Source organism: Acinonyx jubatus, chromosome C1 (assembly GCF_027475565.1).
Source record: "Acinonyx jubatus isolate Ajub_Pintada_27869175 chromosome C1, VMU_Ajub_asm_v1.0, whole genome shotgun sequence".
NCBI classification, from domain to species: Eukaryota; Metazoa; Chordata; class Mammalia; order Carnivora; family Felidae; genus Acinonyx; species Acinonyx jubatus.
Genome location: NC_069381.1, coordinates 202,667,230 through 202,688,604, shown reverse-complemented (window position 1 = coordinate 202,688,604; position 21,375 = coordinate 202,667,230). Strand labels below are relative to the sequence as shown.

Genomic DNA, 21,375 nt, shown 5'->3' with positions numbered 1-21,375 from the left:
TTGTTCGTTATGTGCCTTTTTAATTCTTTCATCTTTGCTATTTTAAAAATGTACCCTTCATAGATCGGCTAAATTTAAAATCTTAATAGCTGAGTAACCCCCCCCCCCATGATTCCGTGACCCAACTCAACCTCTTTAATCATTTATTTCCCATTAGCTAATATTTGTGTTTTACATTTCTGCCATGATACACAGTTGATTAAATTCATGTATTAGGCAATGAATTGCATCCCTGCTATGTATGCATTTACGTTTCTTTCCCTTTGAAACAATATGTTTTTATTGTATGCATTACAGTGTAATTTTGAGGAATATCTAGTATTTACTACAGTAACTATTTCTAAAATAAAGGTTAAAACTGACTGCAGCCAGATCTTAATTTGAAATTATATGAATGGGGAAAGTGTGAGAGAGATTTTATCTATCTTTTGCTAGATCTCTTTTGATTGTCCATTTAAGAAAAGCTTGGTAATGTATACCATAAACATGTTTGTCTCCATCAATCAAACTTGAGGCTTCTGTCCTCTTAGGGAAAACTAAAATGTGCTCAAGAGAAGCAAGTTTGTTTCTGTGATACATTTACCATCATTCCTGATTATAAATCAGGAAGAAAGAGTGTTTAATATTTACATTTGGGGAAAGCAAAAGTGTTCCATATCCAATTTCCAAGAATATTCCTAGGAGCTCAAGAAGAATGTGTACACTTCCTTTAGAAAAAAAAATGTCTTTCATGTAAAATTGGATTTTCTTTGGTTTAGAAATACCACATCTCCATGGGGTGGAGTAAGGGAATGTTGAAGGCAGAAGAAAGAAGGTAGAAAAGATGCAAAAAGCTTCTCCCCGCTCCTAATATTTAAAAAACACATTTCAAAATAAAGAGGAGAGAAAGTGTTTAATCACTTCAAGAACAGAACACTAGGTATGATCTTGACCAATTAATATTTTTTAAAAAACCATGGCAATCCAAGGGCGGCTCAACTATCTCCCACCACAATGACAGACTTATCTGCATCGTGTAGAAATAACACATTTATAAGTCTACTGTGTGTGGGTTTAACAATAATTTATTGTCAAACTTGAGTGGTAGAGAACAATTACACCTGACTTGTAGTTTGGGGGAAGAATTGACTCCAAGTGAGAAATAAACAGTTACTGCCCAGGAAGAATGTTTGGGACCAATCTCTGCACAGCAACTGATTTGTTCATTGAGACCATTTCTTGTTAAATTCACCCGCAGCAAACTTATCACCCGATGCGAACCTTAGCAGAAGTTCTCAACGCTGACAGCAGGTTAGAATTACCTGGAGCTTTAAAAAAAAAAAAAAAAAAAAGGCACGCGTCTGTCCCCAGAGACACATAGTTAATTGCAGGAGGGGAGGCGCATCAGTATTTTTAAAAAGGCGCCCCAGGTGATTATATTGTGCAGCGAGATTTGAAAGCCATTGTATTTCACAACGTTTTTATTGAAATACGACCTTCTCCTTAATCTCACTTTAATGAACTAAACGCCACCAGGTCTCTTAGAAACTGGGAGACTGTGGAAAAATGCTTGGATTTTGCAAGTGGTCAAAATTTAGCTAACTGGTTTGGGTGACTATGTAATCGTTGGTTTTGGTCTCTCTCTTTCTCTCGGTCTCACACACACACACACACACACACACACACACACACTCTTGTTGACTTTGTGTTCCCAGGAAAGTTAAGCAAATATTTGCATCTCCATTTGACGTGCTGTGATCTTTCCTAATGCAGGGCGGGTGCCGCTGCGACTCAGGGCCCCATAAGACTCCCCTGTTCCTGCAAAATGGGTGAGTGCTCTCCAGGACCCCTGAGTCATCAAAATTCAGTGACAGTGTGAGGATTTGAGGGAGGATTATGTGGATAACCAGGAAAGTCTCGAGGTTAAATTAACAAAACCTTGCCAGTGACAGCTGTGAGTGTCATCGCCAGTGACAGCTGAAGGAATCTGCTGGTCGCCAATAGGATGGTTGTGGAGCAGATCTAGTGGTGTCATGTTTTAAAACATTCACTAGGAGAACTATTAAATGCTTTGAAAAGACCCTTCGGAGCAGTCATTCAGCGTGCAAATTAATTCCACGCTGTTGGATCCAGGTGTAAATGGATTTGCTCTGAGACCCAGTTTGCTGCCCGGTGGGTGGGAGGGTGGGGATTACCTCGATTTCTCTCCTTCTGGACTCGGACGCCCGTGGTGGCTCCCAGTTGAGCCGAAGGGCTCTGAGGCGGGGGAGGGGAAACAGGGCTGTTGGAAAGCAGTTGGCAGTCCCTGGTTATTCCCAGGGACCGCCCACCCCGGGGGGCCGCCACCTGGACAGGTTCCCTGGGGACAGGTCCTAGGGCGGCAGGGGGAATCCCGCATCCTGGGGCTGGCCTGAGTCCCTCATCTCCAGTAGCCTCCTGGGCTGGAGAGAATCTGAGGCAGCTTGGGGTGACAGGCTGATCCCCACAAGGCTGGGGCCAGCCACTGGAGCCTGTCCTGTTCTCAGTCCCTTGCTCCAATCCTCTGCCTCGCGCCCCGCGCGCACTTGTGATCCAGAAAGGCAGACAAGAGAAGCCGGGATGAAAGGCACAAGGACGCTCTCAAGTGACGGCTGGTTTCGCGCAGTTTGGTGGTGGTGGGGACCAGTTTGCACTGTATCTTGTCGACCCCAGCATCCAAAACCTCCGCTCAGTTTGTTTGTTTGCGTTTGTATGGAACCTGGTCTTCAGCCCAGCCCTAACGCCCTGGATTTTGTGACTGCTCCTCCCGCATTGCGGGGCTGAAAGTCTGTTATTTGTGATCCAATGATGTATTTACCATCCCTGAATGCCCACATGACCTTCCCAGGGCCCTAGTCAAAGCTCTGAGTTCGCACCTGTTCTTAAAAATAGCGGAGAAGCTCAAAATATGGAGATAAAGAAGAAAAGAGACGCAGAGTGGGATGGCCGTCGCAGCCTGCGAAGGACTTGGAGTGGTGTTAGCTCAGTCCTTCCTTCCTCCTGTGCTTTCTGGACTGTCCAATACCCCCATTCCCCCACAGCTTTCAAAGACACAAAAGGTGTCCAGACCAACACTGCCTTTGTCCGGGACAGGCCAGCTTGTCGCGAACGTGAAGGGTGGGGGCTTGGAAGTACCTGAAGAGTCCTTGGGTTTCCTCTAGTCAATTCCTTGGAGTTCCCCCCCCCCCCCGCCCACCGCCACCACACACACACACACACACACACACACACACACACACACACACACAGATGCCGCACCAGCTTCCCACCAGACTTTACAGGACCACCTGTCGGTCCAGCAGAAGGCGAGGTTCGCCCCTGGGCTGGGAGCCTAGGAGGACTTCATAAGCCCCAGTGACGACACGTTCCAGATTTATAGCCAGTCTTCAGGGAGTCAGGAAGACTTGGATTCTTTCTGCAAATATTCAGCCCGCCTACCACATGTCTGGCCCGAATTAGAGGCGGGTGGATGATACCAACCTGTCTCAGGTTCTTCTCCGCATGGAATATAGGCTAATAATTTCTCCCTGGGAGTAAGAAAAAGGGTTGGTTAACATAAGCAAAAATTTTCAGTGGGATTGTATCATTCAGTACGTTTTAAAGGGGGAGTGAGATGGAGTAGATTACCACATTCTTTTCAAGAGAGAAAAGATAGGGCGGTGCCTCCCAGAAACATTAAAGGTAACTTTAGTTGAAATTTATTTACAACCAGAACAAAGCAAACAAAGGAGAGGTTAAGTATTGGGCAGCCCCCAGATCTCATCCCTTTGGGGTTTAATCAGAGTGGTGAAAACCTAGGGCTTTCTTTTTTTTTTTTTAATTAATTTTTTAAATTTTATTTTTTTAAGCAAACTCTCCTCCCAATGTGGAGCTCAAAGTCACCACTACTCTGAAATCAACAGTAGCATTCTCTACCCACTGAGCCAGCCAGGCAACCCAGAAACCTATGGCTTTCTAACTGATCAGGACTGTCAACAAAATGCCCTGGGTTCAAATCTTAGCTTTGCCACTTCCTAGCTCTGTGGCTAGGGCAAGTTAATTAACCTCTCTGTGCCCTCTTTCCCTCATTTTAACTAGATATGATCTGGTTATTTGGAGAAGTCGTAAAACTGTAAAGTGCTTTGAACAATGCCAGCACCTTCAAAGTGTTCAATACTATTATGTAATACATATATAGCATTATATAACATATAATAGTACTATAATATTATAGTAACATAATAAGCATAACATAGTAATATAATGTGATTATGTAGTATTACTATTATATATTTATGTGATGTTAATGTATCATTGTCATCGAGGACTGTTGTCACCGCATAACGGACTTACGTTCTCCCGAAATATGTTCGAATTCTTCCAAAACAGCTTATTCAAGATTGGGAATCCAAGAAGCTGGTTCAAGATACACTAGGCCTTCCAAGGTCTCATGCTGCCAACCCCAGGCCACTGGTCCTCAGAGAAGTCTCCTGGAAAGTGTGGTCCAAATCCTGGGAGGGAGGCTGAGAGAAGGCAGAGCAGTCTTTTGTGGTAGACAGTGGATGAGGGAATCCCTTTCCTTGGTTCCTCCCTGGCAACTTCCGTAACTGATACTTTAAAAAGGTTTGTTTCAAGGGTTGATTTTATTTATATCCATCCTTTCTCCCATCACCCTGCCCTTCGTCAATGTGTAAGCTGGCAAAACTCCAACCTGCATTTCATTTATTTTTGACATAAATGAATTTGAAAACCTTGGGAGCAAGCCACATGGAATTATTCTTAAGTCAATATTAAGCAAGGGTATATGTGACATGTCTGGCACATAGTAGGGTTACAACTATTGTACTCCCCTTCCTAATGTCCTTTTCTCCGTCTCACTCCCCTATATCCCGCTATCCCCAATATACAAGTGTGCCCTTCATGCTCACGTATTCTGGAATAGTGAAATGGGGATTCTGGTTACTTCCAGTGCAAATGTGTCCTTCATATCAGAAACAGTCCTTCATCATTGTCTGGTATGAACCCACCTTGATCGACACCAATTGGGATTCATTGTATCAGAAATATCTTGGAGCGCCTCTGTAGCTCAGTCGGTTAAGCATTGGACTTTTGATTCCGGCTCAGGTCCTGATCTCACCGTTAGTGAGTTCAGGTTAGTGAGTTCGAGCCTTGCATAGGGCTCCATACTGACACTGCAGAGCTTGCTTGGGATTCTCTCTCCCTTTCTCTCTCTGCTCCTCCCCACTCTCTCAAACTAAATAAAACTTAAAAAGTGATTTTTTTAAAAAAAGCAGTATCTTAGTCATACTGTTTCTTCTGCAGTCATACTCTTTCTCCTTCCCTTCCTCTCTCCCTCTTTCCTTTCTCTTTCTCACCTTCCCTCTCTCTCTCCCTCCTTCCTCTCCCCTTTTCTGTTTAAAAAATGTTTAATGTTTATTTATTTGTGACAGAGAGAGTCGGAGCATGAGCAGGGGAGGGGCAGAGAGAGAGGGAGACACAGAATCCGAAGCATGACGCAGGGCTCGAACTCACAGATCTTGAGATGGTGACCATGATGCTCAACTGACTGAGCCACCCAGGTGCCCCACCCCTTTTCTGTTTTAAAGCAATCTTCTCCCTTTCCGGGAGTTTTTTTTCCCCCCTATCCCAAGCCTTCCATTCTGGTGGTACTTCCTTCTTTTTGAGCCCCCAAAGCTTCTTTCATTTCTCCTTCCCAGGGTGACCTGCCACTCTGGTCCTGAATGCCCCAGGGTCTGGCTCCTGCCTTCCTGGGTCACCCCCTCCCCCCCCCCCCCCATGAAACCACACTGTTGGCTCTTTTAAAACTGGGGCTTCCTCACCAATCAGACGAGTAGAGTGCAGCCCCTGCCCCCAACCCCAGGGAAATGTGACCTTGTTCTGAGGGACCTGAAAGTATCATTTCTATTCCAGGGGTGACTCTTACCACCCCATTGCGACAGGGCAGCCTGGGCTTTCTGAGACCCTCTTCAAACAGCTTTGGAGATTGAGAACTTAGGTCTGGAGATGCCATAGGGATTCCCTTTCCACGTAAGCCTGCTCAGCTTCTCCTAGTTACACAGTTTCTGTTTTTCTTCTCTGCTAGGTAGCTCCAAAGTTTTGTTTCATTAGTAGTTTTTGTGGTAAGAACTGCTCCCTTTAGCTGGGCGGTATATCTGCACCCTTCTGAGAGAGCTGTGGCCTCTTTTCCAGCCCCCGCTTCAGGGCTCCAGTCTGTTGCCTCCACTTTATCTGTTGGGTCCCTCGGTCCCAAATCTCCGCAGGGAAAAATGTTTTCCAAGCCTTTCTATCAGTAATTTGTGGAGCCTTGTGAAGACACTCTCTCCTGAATGTTCCTGTTTTCCATGTATCTCAGAAGACCACCAGCTGGAGAATGATAACTGGTTCTCTAGGATATTGGGTTTCTCTGGAGATTTCCCTCTCCCATTCCCCAAGAGGTGGGGGCAGCTGCCCAAATCACCCAGGAGACACATACATGTCTGTCCCTACGGTGTGAAACAGGGCACTTCTAGCTCTTCCAACATTTCCCCTGCCTGGAAGGAATTTCCTCCTGTTTGGGGATGGGAGTGACAGGTCCAGTGACGGGGAGTCAGCCGGAGGGCCTAGACAGGAAGAAGCCGGGCCTTCGTTTTCTTTCAAATAAAAATACAATTTGCAGACAATGGGGGCCAAGCTGAGGGCCCCCAAACCCGTGGATTTTTGAGCCACAACTATGGGCTCAAGCTGTGGGAAGGGAGGAGACCAGGAAGTCCCAGTCTCCGGACCTCCAGAGGTGACATCTGGCTTCCTCCCGGAGGCAGAGAGAGGGTTGGTCCTAGGAAGCTTCCACCTGTTTGTGAGAAGATTCAATCCTCCCTGTCACTACTTTGGTAGCCTGAAGGAAGTGTCTTCTCAGAAAGAGGACATCTGCAGGTTTGGCTGGCCAGAGCTTGCCCGAGTTTTCCACGGCTTCAGAATGCCCAGTCACTCTGTCACTCACTACTGTAGTCAGTGTACATGGTTCCTTCACTCCATCCCTTTGGCCTTATCCTTCCCCAGATGCTCCTTCCTGCCCTCCCTTCTCTTCAGCAAGCTACCTCAGAGTATCTGCTCAGGCTTCTGTGGCTGAAATAACAAGGCCCCCCACCCTACTCCAGCGGTTTATGCCCACCCCTCCTCCCCCAAGTCCTTCAGCACCTCCAGACTGAGCCACATTCTTGCAACCAATCTCCTGACCTGTGGCATTTTTATTCTTTTTAAAAAAATTTTTTTTTAATGTTTATTTATTTTTGAGACAGAGAGAGACAGAGCATGAACAGGGGAGGGGCAGAGAGAGAGGGAGACGCAGAATCCGAAACAGGCTCCAGGCTCTGAGCTGTCAGCACAGAGCCCGACGCGGGGCTCAAACTCACGTGACCGTGAGATCATGACCTGAGCCGAAGTCGGCCGCTTAACCGACGGAGCCGCCCAGGCGCCCCTTTATTCTTTTTAGTTATTTTCTGGACGGTCAGCTCTGCTGGGAGAAGGATGACTTTGGTCTGTTTCCAGGAGGAGTGTAGCCCCAGCGCTTGGAACAGCACGCCGTAGAAGCTGAATAAGTATGTGTGGAATGAATGAAAGTTCTTGCGTGCGCCCTGTGATCTGCTCTGAGAACCCAGCTGACCATTCAGTGGGAGATCAGGGGTAGAATAAAATAATCAAAACCACACCAGGGAAAGGCTTCAAGGGCCAGTTTTGCACGTGTCTTGGGCCCTGGAGATGACCAGGGAACAAAGGAGCCTGAGCATTTAATGAGAACTTTCTGAGGGGCTCGTGAATGATTGAATGGGAGAATGTCAGACACCAGAGTGTGCCAGGTCTGGGCACGAAGGAGGCAGTGGGGAAGAGGGCAGTGCTCCGGGCCCCGCTAAAGCTGGGGAGGGTGTTGTTAGCAGGCCACTGGCTCTCATACCTATTGGCTCCCCCAGTGCGGGCTTCTCTTCAGGCCAGTGGGTCCCAGGGCTGTGAGCCAGGGCTCTGCGGTTCCAGGGACCCTGCTCAGATGACTGCGAGGTGCGACTTTCCACTTCCGGGGGACCCTTCCTTGGGCCAAGATCGCCCAAAGACGCAAGGGCGAGCAGGCCAGTCCTTTGGAGGGCGGAATCGACTGAGGGCCCGACCTCTGACGCCAGGCTTGACACAGCATTAATAACTGGGCGGCAAAACCAAGAAAGGGAACTAGGAATGGACCCAGTGTCCCTCGGGGTCGGATCCTCGCCATCAGAACGCAGAGAGCCCAAGAAGAGAGCTTGCACAGTTTCTACCTCATCTGTTAAGGCCTCTTCAGAAGTCACTGTCCTGTTAGATTTGTGTCCCCAAATCCTTTTTTAATCCAGCAGAATCTCTTTAAGGGGAAGAATCTCAGCCCCAATGGTCCAGGCTCAAGGTACAGAGAGGACAGGACCAGCAAGATGGAGTTGGAAAGATGGGGGTGACAGGGGCTCTGGCTCAAACCAACCCCTGGCCACGTAGAGAGAGGTGGTTGCACAAGACACGCCTTCCCAGGGCACTCTCCGGAGTGAGCATTGGGTCCTTGCCCTCAGAGTCCAGCAGGGCTGCGGGGAACCTGAATTTGTCGACCTCCATCTCCAGCCAGCTTTCCCACGCGCGACCTGGAGGCTCCGACCTTTCCGGATTTCTCTGCCAAGAACTGGAGCCTCGATACCCCACCCTCATCCCACGTACCCAAAGCAGGCGTCTTCTGACCCCCTCCGTGCCCAGTAGTGGGCCACCTGGGCAGCTTCTAAGATCTTCCCAGTTCCATCCTCTGGGCAGCTTTCCGGGCATCCTTGGGGCCTCTGGACTGGGTTTTCTGTCCCCCAGGCCTGTCTCCTCCACCCGGGGGTAAACTGAGCGCCCCCAGGATTGTTGCTGAGCGCGGATTTGGGGTCCGCAGAATCGAGTTTTCTCCGGCTCCGCCAATGAGCGTCGGAGGCCAGAGGGTAGGGAACCGGTGTGCACCGGGCTAGGGAACGGAGGGTGAGGGAGGAGGAAACGGGCCGTGAGTGTGTTGACGCCACTGTGTGTCGGTTTCTGTGAGTGTGCACGAGTGCGTGCCCGGATGGGAGCGGGACTGGAGTGGGGGGACGGTCGGGCAGGTCCGGCCTCGCGCGCAGAGGGCTCTGTGGGGTGCGAAAAGACCTCCTCGCGGGGATCCGTGGGACGCCACCGCCCCACGGAAGGTGGACGGAAGGGAGGAAACGCCAGCTTCTGGCTCCTTCTCCAAAAGCGCTCTGGGAAGGGATTAGGCGCCCCCTGTACTTTCGCTTTGGGCGTGATTGATGCGAACGGCTCTCCGAGGGCCGCGCAATTAATAAAGATTACGCTCGTTTAGTCGAAACGTCCCTCTTAATTAATGGAGAGAAGGGCGCGAAGGGTGATTTATTTGCATTTGCAACACGCTTTCGGCCTCACGGGATTTGCGGCGAGGGCGGCCGCTGGGGCCCAGGACTAATTGGCTACCACCCGGTTGAGGCCGACTTGTTCCGGACCGAAGTGTCCCCCATCCTGTTCCACTCACGTCGCCGCCTACGGGACCTACTCCCCGGGCCTTACACCTCCATCCCCCTAACTCCGTCTGAAACCACCCCAGATGCAGGTGGGCTTCCCTCCCTCGAGAGCACTAGCCCGGCCCTGGCGGGCACTCCCTGCCCCGCACACTCCCCGTTGCGCCTCATTACCGCCCCCCTCAACGCGCTGGAGGGGATCTCCGGGAGGCCTGATCACCGATCCCCGCCGGGCCCCAGCTTCCGACGGTGCCGTCAGGGAGGGGTTGAGGGATGGAAAGGAGCGCTAGCTTCGAGTCCCCCAGGCCAAAGGGGCTCTGGGAACCTACCCGCTACGTATGAATGTGTGATCGTGTGTCTGAATGTGTGTGGGTGAACGTACGTGACTGTTATGTCTGTGTTTCTAAGTATCTGAGTGGTGCGTTTTCCCTAAAACACCACTCTCTCTCCCGCCTTGCTGTCCACCTGCTACAGCCCCGGCGGGAGAGGGGAAGTGCAAACTTTCCCCGAAGCTAGCCGCGTGAAAACACTCTGGCTTTAGCCGGAGACTTTCTGCCCCTGGGTGGGGGGAGCAAGCGCTTCCCACCCAGCAGGGGCGGGGGGGGGGGGGGGCGGAGAGTTGGGGGGAGCTGCATGGCCGCGTGGAGGGCGCAGGAGTCAGGAAGAGGCTTCAAAGGTTTCGGTAACGACTCTTCGGCCTTTATTTATGCCCCTATTAATACAATATCCATCATGGAGATATCGATCTTTATCCTTTAAACTGATACGCTAGGAATCAATTAGCCATGCAGATTACATTTCCTACATATCCAAATGTTAATCTTTCAGTCTCTGGGCCAGTGATATATATTTTTGCAGCCAGATAGTATTAGATTTCGTTTAGAAATGGGAAGAAGAAAAAAGGCTCTCTGAAGCGCATTTCTCTTGGGGCTACTTGTCTTAACTCTTGGCCCCCACTGGGCCCTGGGGGTCTGGGGGCCAGGATACTTCTTGGAGTTTCCCGGGGCAAAGAAGCAAGACCGCGACGGCGACCAGCGCGCAGGGCCACCGCGGGGACGCGGGACAGCTTTCTGTGACAGGACTCTGGGCCGCCGGTTAGCGTCAGGTCTACACTTCTGGTGGGGGCTCCTTCCAGCTAAACCACCCTGTCTGGCAGGCCCCTTTCGATCGCTTGTGGCGTTCTGGATGGTCAGTTTTCATCTTTTCAGTTTCCCCTCCAGGGTTCTCCCATCTCCAGGCTTCTAAAATCAAAATTATTCTTCTACTCCTCACCCCCCAAACCCAAGGCTAGTTTAAAGGTCCATCTCCAGAAAGAGAAACCTAATTTAAAACACGAAATCAGTGTTTTCCTGGGGGAAGGGAGATGGAGAGAAACTTTAAGGTCTACGAAGGAACGTAATGGGATTCTTGATGTTTAAGAAATTGGAAGGGTTGAGGCAACCTGTTTAGCTTGTGGTGATTTCTCTCCTCTCCTCTCCTCTCCTCTCCTCTCCTCTCCTCTCCTCTCCTCTCCTCTCCTCTTCTCCTTTCTTTTTTCCCCTTCCTTTTCTTTTTTTTCCTTTTCATTTCTCTCTTCTTTTCTTTCTCGTTCTGTCTTTTTCTCCTCCTCCCTACGAAAGGCTGGTGGAGTCAGGAACGGATGCATCCCGGGGCGGGGGTCCCCTCCTCTGTGCACGGTGAGCTCCCACGGGCCACAAGGAGGCAGGGTGCATGCTGCATGCTTCCTACTATTTTCCTCCAGTCCCTGGCCCCAGCCGGCGTGGCTCTGGGAGCCTCGGCCTCTTCCACCTCCCCCCACCTGTTGCGCTCACTGCTGGGAGTTGGCTGCACAGTCTCTCTCGCTCCAGGCGAGATTTTAATCCCTGCGGACTGTGGGTCCTGGGTTTACTCACAGCTCTGCTGCCTTAGGCTCCCGTGCCCTCACTATCCAGTGCATCCTGGTTCAACTAGACACCCAGGTCTGAACATTCTTCTCGCAGATCTCTCTTTTCTTGCTCCTTGCATCCGCTCCGTCCCCACCCCCTGAAATCCTTGTCGGGGAGAAATTTCCCGCGGGGCTAAAGATACGCAGGCTGAGGAGCTGTGGCAGATCTGAGCTTTGGCTCAGGCAGTGGGGCCGCACAGAGTCAGACCTGGCCTGATCCAAGTGAAAGGCCTGTTAGCTTTCCCCCACCTCCTCCACTCCCCTCCCTCCTCCCACCTTCGTTTCCCACATCCCATCCCCCCCACTCCAGGAGTTCCTGGAATGGTCATTTGCCTTGCCGGTTTTTTTTTTTTTTTTTTTTTTGGCCTCAGGCGTCAAAGAAACCCTACAGACCCTCCAGCCTCCCGCAGCCCTCCTATCAAGTTCTCCAGCTCTACTCCCCCACGTCAGATCATCTGCCTCTTTCCCTGGGCACATCCAAAGATGCCCTGCCAAGACCCCTCAGTCCTTACCCCCAGGCAAACACCGTGCTTGCTCACAAGCTGAGCAATTGTCCAATTAATCAACCCCCCTCCCTGAGCCATGGATTCTCACCGAGTTGGGCAGAGCATTTTTGAAGATTAGAGAGGACATATTCTATTTTTTTTTTTTACAAGACGCTTCCCCCCACCCCCAGAGAATTGGGCTCTGGCATCTTGTCTTCCTTATTTGCATAAAAATAATTTTTGTAGAGCCAAACAAACGTCTGTAGGAGACAATTTGCCGAGAGATTCATTCTCTCCCTCCCTCGCTGCCGTTAAACTTTTTTTTTTCCTTTTACATCTCTCTTCTTCCCCTCCTTTCCTTTTCCTTTCCTCGTTCTCCTTCTTGTCTTCCCACAAACCATATGTTCTTTATTGAGAATCCGCTCACACGTTCCCGGCCGCTCCCCCAGCCGCAGCGGCACCGCAGGGGCAAAATCACTGTGGTTGGCGCACATCACATTTCAGTGCGGCGCCCAGATCCCCATCCAGTCCCTAAATCCGACCTCATCCCGACTGATTTTCCAGTGGGGGAGAAGAGCGGCGCCAAAGTTTTTGACAAACAACTGCGGGGGGCCCAATGATGGTCGCCTCGCCTGGCGCTGCGCGGGACGGCGGGTTTAACCCAAGCATTCACCAACCCCGGATCCTCGCATCCGGCCAAGACGCGCGTGGTCCAGGACTCAGTGCTTTGCATTTCCCTCGCGTGAACGCGGGGCAGCCTTTCTGCGAAATTGAGGGCTTCGTGGTGTTTGCTCAAACCACAGACTGCAACCCCGGGTGGTGCCTGGGACCCGGCGAGCGGACAGGCGCGGCCCCGCGGGGCTACCACGCCAGGCTGCAGATCCCGTGGCCCTCCCGTTGGGGCAAAAAAGGCCTGGGTGGCTGCGTGGCAGACGTCCCCGCCCGCGCCACTCAAGAACAGTGTTTTACACAGATCATAATTTTCTTAAGGCCTTTGTCTGGCTAGAATGAGGTCGCCTCTTCGAGGCCAACAGAAGTCCGAGGTTCATGAAAGGCTGGGTCCACAAATGCGAGAGCTGCGCGCTGAAGGGCGTCCTGCGGCCCAAAGCAGATGGCACCGGACCGCGACTGGACTGTTGATCCACACATCCAAACCCGGGAGCGGGAGAAGCTTGTTCAAGTGAATGCGGCACGCTCGCCCCAGGCTTGGACAGGCAGCCAGCTGTCTATTTCACCTGACGTTCCTCTGAAACTCGGGGCAGAGGAGGCATTGGCGAGTTATCCTTCTCCCCTGCCTCCCACCATTATCTTCCTATTGCCCTCAAGGCTTCAGTGGCATTTTGCACGTGCACAGATAGCACGGGTGGACACCACGTTCGTTCTTGAAACTGTCGTAGAGACTTTCCTGCCTGCTTTCTGGGTAATTTGTCAGCCTGGGGAAATGATGCTGCCTTCCAAACCTGCGTTCAGTGCCGCAGGGCGAGGGCGCTTGCCTTCCAAGACCCACTTTGGGGCCACTTCTTTGTCAATTGGCGACTGTATCGCGTCCAGAGGCGGCGCGGTGACTCTGGCTCAGAGGCTTGGGAACGGGGACCGGGCCTGGGTGGACACTCCCTTCCTGCTCCGGGGAATGGGGGGGCGGGGGTAACTTCTGCTTCCGGAGAGACTTCTGAAAGAAGGGAGGCACGAGCTTCGGAGATAGGGAAGGAGTGGCTGAAGTGTAGAACCGGGGTTCGTTCTCGAAACCAATCTGGAAAGCCGGGAACCACCCCACCCTTCCGCGACCTGTTGCGCTCGTCTATGTCCAGGCTCCGGCTCCGGGCCTGGTCTAGTTTGGCTGCGAGTGGGCGCCACGGGCCCGAGAGCTTCAGCCAACGTCGCTGTCCCGGCCTTCCCTGGTCGGAAATCAGGGATACCAAGTTCAAGGAACTTGGACTCCCGAGGTCTTTGGATCCAAAGTGGCCCCGCAGCCCTAATGACCCAGCTGCCGGGAGACTGAGGGTGCCCTCTCACCCACCTCTGAGTCTCCCGGGTCCTCTGACCGCCACCCGCTGGAGAGGGTATGAGTTAATCAGGCTACAGAAGAAGAGCTCTCCCGCAGGGGAAGGCCGGGGAGTAGAGATCCTGGAGCTTGAGGCCCCCAACCCCGCCCACACACACCCTCGTGGCCTCCATTTGTACATTTTTATAGCAAGTGGTGGTCGGTTTATGGATGCGCACATACTGGACTGGCTTCCATGGGTACTTCCAGATCCAGTTCAACCCGCAGTACCTCCGTTCCACGATGCCCCTGGCCCTGCCGTTCAGGGTTGCTGGACGCGCAACCCGGGAGAACGAGTCTGCAGCCCACGCACCTTCCCTGATCTGCAAGATTTGGGGAAGGAGAACATCCAGCCGGAGCGCGCCGGGTCAGCGCCGCGAGGGTTTGGAGACACAGCCCTCGGCTCAGATACAAATGAGACTCAGTCCCGGATGTTCCTGGGTTCCTTTCAGTGGCGAGTTGAGTCCGCATTTGCCCTCTTAAAATACACCTTGGGTACCTCCCTCTTCCAACTACCGCTGACCCTAGAAAGTGCCCTATCGGCTCCACTCAACTTTTTAAAGACGGAAAACTAAAAAAAAAAAAAAAAAAAAAAAAAAAAGAATTTCTAGCTCGGGGGTTGCAATCCCTGAGAAGTGGCTTAGGAAGAAACAAGGACACGGATTTTGGTGATCCCCAAAAAGGAAATGAGAACGTTTTCCCCTTGACAAATTGAATCATCTTGTGTAATATCAGGTTAAATAGGGCTTCATTTTAAGCGGTGACTGTCCTTTGTACTATGAATGCACGTCAGCCCCCCCCCCACTTTGGGGAGTGAGGAGATGTCCAGACTTTTTTCCGTGTTTCCAGAGGCCTGTCTCCACAGCTCGGAAGGTCAGTCAAGCCTTTTAATGTTGAAGCCCAGCCAGCCGAAAACTGCCTGCTTTTCCCACTTGCGAGTGGATTTTTAAAGAACCAACTCCCAGAAGGTTGAGCAGTTATAAGCTACCCACCCCCCCACCCCATCTTCCCTTTTGAGTTTGCCTTAATTAGGGGGTGGGGAAGTGGGGTTGGGGGCCGCCTTCACGTAAAAACTGTCAAAGGAGTTGGGGGATGGGGGACCTAGAGAGAGGGGTGGAGAACACCCGCGCAGGAAAAATTCAAAAATCGTAAAAGGAAAAGGGGGAACATGAAGCCCAGAAGTCATTGTTTCCTTTATTTCAAAGGGAAAAACCTGCCCGATTCTCATCCTTTTGATTGATTAAGGCCCTGAATACCTCGCAGCCCCAGAGTGACAGTCCTTGAATAGACTTCAGCGAATAAAGCGCAGGCAGAGCGCGGGGCTGGCACTCGGGGTGTAAAGGAGGCGAGTTCGCTGGCACTTACCAAGTTATAAATAAAGGGCTATGCACAATGGTACCTTCTCTAAGGACAGACAGCCTTTACAACACTCCTGGCGTCATATCCTGCTGGGGACACTTCAGCTCCTAGCCAAGACTTCGCTCCTTTTATTTTTCCAGCAGTTTAGTCTGAATACCATAATAAATTCCTGAGAACAAACGCAGCAGCCGGGCAAAACTTTAACATATAGACACATCTCTGCTGCCGCATTGGGGATCCATACCTCGAGATTTAGAGCTGGGGCTTCCCAGAGTGGGTTTTTCAATCAAAAGGTGGTTTTCTTCTCCCTCCCCGCCCCAGACTTCAACTAGCGAGTCCTAGGGCCTCCCCAATGGCTGCCGAAGCTCCTCACCACTCCTGCTCCCAGACCGAGAAGACAAAAGAACTTTATCAGCACACTCTGGACTCCTCCTGGGAGGAACCCCACCGGGAGGACCCCTATAACAAACCTAGGCCAAAGGGGCATTGACCAGAAGACGGAAAGCTAAACAAGGAGGGGGGGCAGGCGGAGGGTCCCAATGCCTTCTTATTGGAATTGCGCCCCTCCAGTGGTTGTAAAACAAAAACAAAAACAAAAAAAATTAGAAAAAAGAGTCACAGAAAAATAGAGACATAGAGAGACAAGGAGACGGAACGGGAAGAATAGAGTCAGAGACGGAGAAAGCCACACAGAGATACACAGAGGGAGACAGAGACAAAGAGAGCAATAGAAAGTCAAGGAGAGAGGGACACACGTGAAGTGAAAAAAAGAAACAGGGACTCCTCTCCTCTGAGCAGCTGCCACCTCCCTCGGGCTGTCTCTCCCAGGTTCCACGGCTCTGCCCTTCTCTTCCGGGGAAGGGGAGCAGCGTGGGTCCCTCTCCGGGCCGGCCAAGGCCTTGGCACCGCCGGGGATGGGAAGAGAAAGTGGCCGCTGTCGCCCAATCAGCGCGTGTCTCCGCCACCCGGGACGGTCTCCCCGTCGGCCAATCGCAGCTCAGGGCTCTTGACCAAGCTTTGGGTGAAAGAACTAATAAATGCTCCCGAGCCCGGATCCCCGCACTCGGTGTCACGACGGGAGGAGATTCAGGCCGGCCGCGCTCCCACCCCCACCCCCCCCTCCCTGGCTCGTCGCGGCGCTCGCAGCCCCCTCCCCAGCGCCCCCCGCCGCAGGGCCACTCGCTCAGACTCAAACCAAACTTCTCCGCCCTGGGCTCGCGATCCCGGACTCTGGGGCCTCCCTGCCCGCCCCTTTCCCCGGTTCCTTCCCGAGCCGCTCTCTGGACGACGAGCGAGCAGCCCTCCTGCCCACGTCCCTCCCTCTCTTTCCAGCCTTTTTGGGGAGGGGCTCCCCACGCTCGGGGGCAGTTCCCGAGAGCCGCCAGCACCGCGCTCGCCTTTCTCTTTCGCCTTCACCTGGATATAATTTCCCAGCGAAGCTGCCCCCAGGATGACCACGCTGGCCGGAGCCGTGCCCAGGATGATGCGGCCGGGCCCGGGGCAGAACTACCCGCGCAGCGGCTTCCCTCTGGAAGGTAAGGGTGAGGGGGCGCCTCAGCGCCGCGCGGAGCCCGGGGCCCGAGCCGGGCTGCTCCAGCGTCTCCACAGGCTTCCTCGGCGTGCCCTGGGAGCCCCATTCCCTGGGTGCCCCGACCGCCCCCCCCCCCCCCCCGAGCTAACAAGTCGGGGAGAGATCTCCGCTCGATTTTCTCCCTGCAAACAGAGCGCAGTTCTTTCTGCAAACCCTCGCGAAGCTCGGCGGCCAGGCCTGCTCCGGGCCGGTCCACTTTCCTCTGCTGTTTTGCAAGTGGGGCGGCGGCGGCGGGGAAGGGATGGACCGGCTTCTGAGCGCCAGAAAGCACCATCTCCGCACTTTGCCCACTCCAGGGCCTTTCAAAATTGTCGCGGCTGCGCGGACATTTGCTAAGCTCTTGTTAGTTCCGAAAGAATTTTCTCGCCGGCCTCAAAGTGCAGTGGCAGGAGCCCGGTGGCTTCGTGCTTGGAATTTTTAGTATTAACCGATTAATTAATTAGAGTTCCATTCATCTCAAGTGGCATTTCGAAGTTTCCATAAACCCTTTTGGGGGAACTGCCTTGCAGTCATCCAGAAGGGAATCCCAAGGCAGGAAGACTTTGGATAGTCGAAGAGGTTGGGGCAGCAAGAGCAGGAAGCTGATCCAGAGGTGTCCCCCCTTCAGGCTGGGTCTGGAGTAGAATGTCATACCTAGAGCATGGATGGAGGTGAAGGGGGCTGCCTGCAGACCCTGCTGTTGTCTGGGTCCCCAGGTGTAACAGGTGACTCGCTACCACCTTTGGGGACCCTCTTTGACCTTTGGCTGCTGCACTCTCAGCCAGAAACCCCAAGGGCTGTCAGCTCCTCTGAGTCCCTTAGAAAAGGAGTGGTTCCAATTGAACGGGTTTCGGAGGAGTGGAGTTCAGGAGGCTAGCGTCTGGGTAACCTTCTCTCTGCCTGGATGCTGTTTCTCGAGCAAGCTTCAAGATACTGGCCCGAGGGTCTTCCCTTCCAAGGATGCCACTTTCTCCGGGCCCAAAAGGAAGACAGTTTCTCTGGGGCAAGTTAGTTTGCTGTCGTTGCTCCCCCTTCACACAAGATTATGTGCCCCCGAATTGCTTAATACTTTGAACAGATGTGATTGGAAGAGGGGCTGGGGCTGGGAGCCGGCTGTCTTGCATTTTCAGCTGTGGCTGTAACACGCGGATGGTCCCCAAGCGTCAGGAATTAGGTGGGCTCATCTTCCCGGCTGCTCTCTGTTCTCCAGAAGTGACTTTTCCTTTGCCTCTCTTTTCGCCTTCCGCTCCCAGTGTCCACTCCCCTCGGCCAGGGCCGCGTCAACCAGCTCGGTGGTGTATTTATCAACGGCAGGCCACTACCCAACCACATCCGCCACAAGATCGTGGAGATGGCCCACCACGGAATCCGGCCCTGCGTCATCTCCCGCCAGTTGCGCGTGTCCCACGGCTGCGTCTCTAAGATCCTGTGCAGGTACCAGGAGACCGGCTCCATCCGTCCCGGTGCCATTGGTGGCAGCAAACCCAAGGTGAGTGCTGGGGCCTGGCCCCGGAGGCCTCCAGGCCTGTGGTCTCCCCGGTTAGGGAGGATCGGGGCAGGGGGCAAGGACGCTCATCTGGGGCTTTCCAAGGAGTTATTTTTCAAGACTAGAAAGAGGTGTGTGGGGGGTGGGGTGGGGGGGGGAGAACAAGGTTGCTGCCTGGGCGCTGCTCCTTGGTAAACACTAAGGGAAAACTCCAGCCTTTTTGCAAAGGAGATACAGCATTTTTAAGAATGTCCCGGAACCCTAGAATACTCATCAAATTATTTTAATAGGCAAACACATGAAGCATGCAACTGTGCGTGCCCACCTGTTGCTGGTTTCCCAAGAATCTTCCCAGCTCCGACCCACTTTTGCCAGATCTAAAGAGCCACTTTTGGTTTTCTAAATGGTTTCTCTCCCACCTTCTGTCCCCAATCTCCTCCAGTCCAAATTGTCTCCAGGGAGTCAAAAGCTAGGGTGATTTGTTTCCTTTGTAATGGGCAGATTACTTGGCATTAAAAAAGCAGTTTGGTACTATCCTCAAATTATTTTGGTTCCTTTTAAAAAATGAAGGAGTCACACTGGCTAAGACTCAGTGGGAGGGGATTGCAGTGGGTCTGCCTTTTCTTCTGGATGTGGGGAAAATCCAATATAATTTTCTAGTTGCCACGGGGCAAAATTGAAAGGAGGATTCTGGCAAACCGAAGACTTCCAAACACCCTCCTTCCTCCCACTCCTAGCTCCCTTTCCAACCTCTCCGATAATCTCTAGAAACAACTTTTATTGAGAGAGAAAAAAAAAAAAGACCCAGTGTTTCAAATTATCCGTATTTGTTTATCCACTCTGATTTTTTAAAAGCCATATAATCACCTTTTACATTGCATTCTGCTCTTGAGGGTAGCTAAAATCTTGTGCTTATTTTTGGAGAGGTGCGAGTTGTAGCTGTAACTTGATTTTCCTGCTTCTCCTTCAGACATTCCCCTTTTTAGTTTCGTTTTCATGTTTCTGTGTAAGAAGTTGACTTTATTTTCAGGGATCAGAAAGTAAACCCCTCTCCCCCAAGATGTTATAAGTCTTCTTAATTTATCCTAAGTGCCCAAGCTTACCTAGGGAGGAACAGGGTCGACAGGGGTGAGGTGATCTCATTTCTACCCCTTCCTAAAAGTAAATTGCTCCAGAGAATGAGGTCCTTTTGCTAACAAGGGGGACCTTCCCAGGGGATTCAGGAAGGAGCATCCCACCGGGCCTGGAGGCGATGGGGCCACCACATTTGGCCCAGAGTCCTGGGTACCAACGCCTGCCTGCCTGTTCTCTTAAAGCAGGTGACAACGCCTGACGTGGAGAAGAAAATTGAGGAATACAAAAGAGAGAACCCGGGCATGTTCAGCTGGGAAATTCGAGACAAATTACTCAAGGATGCTGTCTGTGATCGAAACACTGTGCCCTCAGGTACGAGGCCCATTAACATCTTCCCCAGGCGCCAACGTCAGTCGCTATTCCCCGGGCGGGTCATCCAAGCCACAATCACCCCAGAGATCCATCCGGGCGATCGGGAGGCAGCCCCTCCCAGGGCCCTGAAACATTCACGAGCCAGACGCGCTCTGGGTGTTTTACCCGGGGAGGGCACAGCTGCTGGTCCTGGGGTTGAGAGACCGCCAACGGCTCCCCAAAGAGGATTTCTGTCGAGGACGAAAGCAGGAAACGCGAGGCGGAGGCCAACTGTTTATTAATATTGATGTTCCCTTTTAAAGAGAAACAAATGTTTTGGTAACCCCAACCGAAGGGAGATGGGGCCGCGCCAGCCCAGGCTCTGCCTAGTGCGCAAAGGAGGGGAGGCTTCGGCAACGGCCCGGCTTTTTCCCCGAGAGTCCCAGGGACCATCCGGCGCCCCCGGCAGCCGGGGGAAGGCGGAGAGAGGGGCGAACGCAGGGCGAGCGCGCGGGAGCGCGGGAGAGTTTGTTTTTAATTATAAGGAAACTCCCTCCCCCCCCCCCCACTACCCCTGCGAGAACGAGATATTTCAGAGTATGGATTTGTTTACCAGACTGGAATCTGGAAAAAATAAATGGGGGAGAGTGCATTTTCTTTTGATTTTTTACAATAGGAAACGATTCTGCAGTTGAAATTTAAACCCTTTATAGCCTCAAAAAAACGTTGAATTGCAGGGGACGGGTCCGCTGTGGTTCTTCCTCCCTTAACGCGAACCGAGGGGGTCCAATACCCAGGTGGTGGTAGGGGTGGTGGGCTGGCCGGAGAATTCTCTTGGATTGGAGATCCAGAGCCCCGTCTATAGGGTCAAAAAGGGGAATGCTTTCTGCCAAGAGGGACACAGACGGCGGTTCCCGGCCCTAACTTGGGAGGTGCGGGCTTCCCAGGCTTCGGGCTCCCAGTAGCTCCGCGTAGATAGGTGCAGACTGTGTGGTGGGGGGATTGGAGTGGGCGGGTGAATGGGGTGGTAGAACCACGAAGACACAGGCGAGGAAACAGGCGAGTTGTGCAAGGCAGCCTCTCTACGGCTCGGGTCGGGGGTTCGGGGCTCCTACGGCCCGGCCTGGCACGGCTCAGTCGTCCGCGCTCCCTCCCCCCCCCGCCTCCAGTGAGTTCCATCAGCCGCATTCTGAGGAGTAAATTCGGGAAAGGCGAAGAGGAGGAGGCTGACCTGGAGAGGAAGGAGACAGAGGAGAGCGAGAAGAAGGCGAAACACAGCATCGACGGCATCCTGAGCGAGCGAGGTAAGCGGCGGCGCGCTCGGGCGGCGCACGGAGGCCCGCGCCTCGGCCACGTCCGCGCTCTGACGTCGGCGCCCAGAGCGCCGGCCAGCTCCCGCTCGTGTCAAGGTCTCTCCCTTGGTACCCACTGCACCGGCGTACGGAGCATTCACATGAAAGACCAGAGACGCACTTGAAATTAAAACAAAAATCTCTGGTCTTTTTTTTTTTCTTCTACTTTGTAAGCCTTTCTTCTGTACCAGCCTCAGCCCCTTGGAGTCTGGAAC

At 52.5% G+C, this 21,375-nt stretch overlaps 1 protein-coding gene across 1 annotated transcript in view; it reads left to right on the top strand.

Moving 5' to 3' along the window:
* Positions 1 to 16,361: 16,361 nt before the first annotated feature.
* The window catches only part of PAX3 (paired box 3), a 96,243-nt gene continuing 91,229 nt past the window's right edge, over positions 16,362 to 21,375 (top strand). Inside the window, exons 1-4 of the mRNA XM_027049566.2 lie at positions 16,362 to 16,862; positions 18,151 to 18,386; positions 19,700 to 19,829; positions 20,978 to 21,112. Of these exons, the coding sequence (XP_026905367.1) occupies positions 16,778 to 16,862; positions 18,151 to 18,386; positions 19,700 to 19,829; positions 20,978 to 21,112 (586 nt within the window). The 5' untranslated portion in view covers positions 16,362 to 16,777. The remainder of the gene's footprint in view (positions 16,863 to 18,150; positions 18,387 to 19,699; positions 19,830 to 20,977; positions 21,113 to 21,375) is intronic.